Source organism: Chiloscyllium plagiosum, chromosome 9 (genome assembly GCF_004010195.1).
Source record: "Chiloscyllium plagiosum isolate BGI_BamShark_2017 chromosome 9, ASM401019v2, whole genome shotgun sequence".
Lineage (NCBI taxonomy): Eukaryota > Metazoa > Chordata > Chondrichthyes > Orectolobiformes > Hemiscylliidae > Chiloscyllium > Chiloscyllium plagiosum.
The window spans coordinates 71,469,250-71,470,691 of record NC_057718.1 but is presented as its reverse complement, the minus strand read 5'-3'; the positions used below and the strand labels follow the sequence as shown (position 1 = coordinate 71,470,691).

Below are 1,442 nucleotides of genomic sequence, written 5' to 3'. Positions count from 1 at the left end.
CCTCTCTCTCCGTCTCTCTCTCTCTGGATAGGATTCAGAAGTATTTAAAACTTTTGGATTGGGACATTACAGCTGTGTTAGTAATCAAATTATCAAAAAAGCATACTCAAGGGATCTTTGTCATTATATCATATTTCATAAGCTCCCACTCTTTCATTTATATTGTATTAATAATATTGTCTTCCTGATAAAAGTCCTGACCCATAACAGTCTTTTATTACTGGCATTTATTATTTATCTGTTATATTTTCCTTTGAATGATGCCTGGTATTTCTGTGCCTCGTGATAGAAATAACAGCCTATAATTTACCATGCTGATGAAAAGGACGCCACACGCAGTGGCTTTTTGGTCCAGTGTGCCTCTTCATTGGGAGTTAGCTTTTCAAATCCTGTTTCTCATATATTTACAAATACGTATGCAATGACATTTGTTTCTGTAAAGGATTTGCATCTGAAATTATTGAAAATCTGCTAATGCGAAGTTTTTTGAATAGATTGACTGAAGCTGTCCTTTCACGTGTTTCAGGTCTAATTCCCCTTCTTGGAATTGATGTGTGGGAGCATGCGTACTATCTGCAATACAAGAATGTACGGGGTGACTATCTAAAAGCCATCTGGAATGTTATCAACTGGGAGAATGTAGGAGAGAGACTGAAAGCTGCCATGAAATGAGTAGTATTTTAAAAAATGTTTATCAAATCAAGTTTGTTAAACAGTTTTCAGCTTTCTGCTCCATGTTTAAATCATTAAATATTTGAAAACATCCAGACTTACGATTTTTTGTATTGATTTTAAACCCTATCTAAACAAGTTCCATCCCAGCAACAAATGTTGGCTGACTGTCAGAAAGGAAGTTCCACATTATCTTCATGGCATTGAATTGGACATGAGCCAGAGTGCTCCATGCCAACATGGAAGCAAAATCATCAGGAACAGTGCCAAGCACAGTAGTGTTTCTTTCCCATTTTGGCACCACTAAGAAGCCAAACATTCCTACTGTCTTCTGTTCTAAGAGTGGAAGTGGTTTTGGGTGTTGTACGGCAATGAGGTTGCTATCATCAGAAATGCTGGGGCAGTTCTATGAACTTGACCAACAAGTACTCACTGTCATTGTAGATTTCATTGTGGGCTAATAGATGATTTTTCAATGCTGACCCAGTATGAAGAAACTTTTGAATGTTTCTTAATTGCTTTTTTTTTTGATTTAGAATCCTTACAATGCGGAAACGGTCCCTTCGACCCAACAAGTCCACACGCACCCTCTGAGTATCCCACCCAAACCCATTCCCCTACCCTATATTTACCCCTGACTATGCATCTAACCTACACATCCCTGAACATTATGGGCAGTTTCGCATGGCCAAGGATTCTGGGTAATCCAAAATTGAGGACGGGAAAGATTTCTGGCTGTAAGAGCTGCTCCATTTTTTTTTTAGGGATTT

General features: G+C 38.2%; 1 protein-coding gene across 1 annotated transcript in view; it reads left to right on the top strand.

Moving 5' to 3' along the window:
* The window catches only part of sod2 (superoxide dismutase 2, mitochondrial), a 27,344-nt gene extending 26,575 nt beyond the window's left edge, over positions 1-769 (top strand). The window contains exon 4 of the mRNA XM_043696186.1: positions 527-769. Coding sequence (XP_043552121.1) covers positions 527-672 — 146 coding nt within the window. The 3' untranslated portion in view covers positions 673-769. The remainder of the gene's footprint in view (positions 1-526) is intronic.
* The last annotated feature ends 673 nt before the right edge of the window (positions 770-1,442 follow it).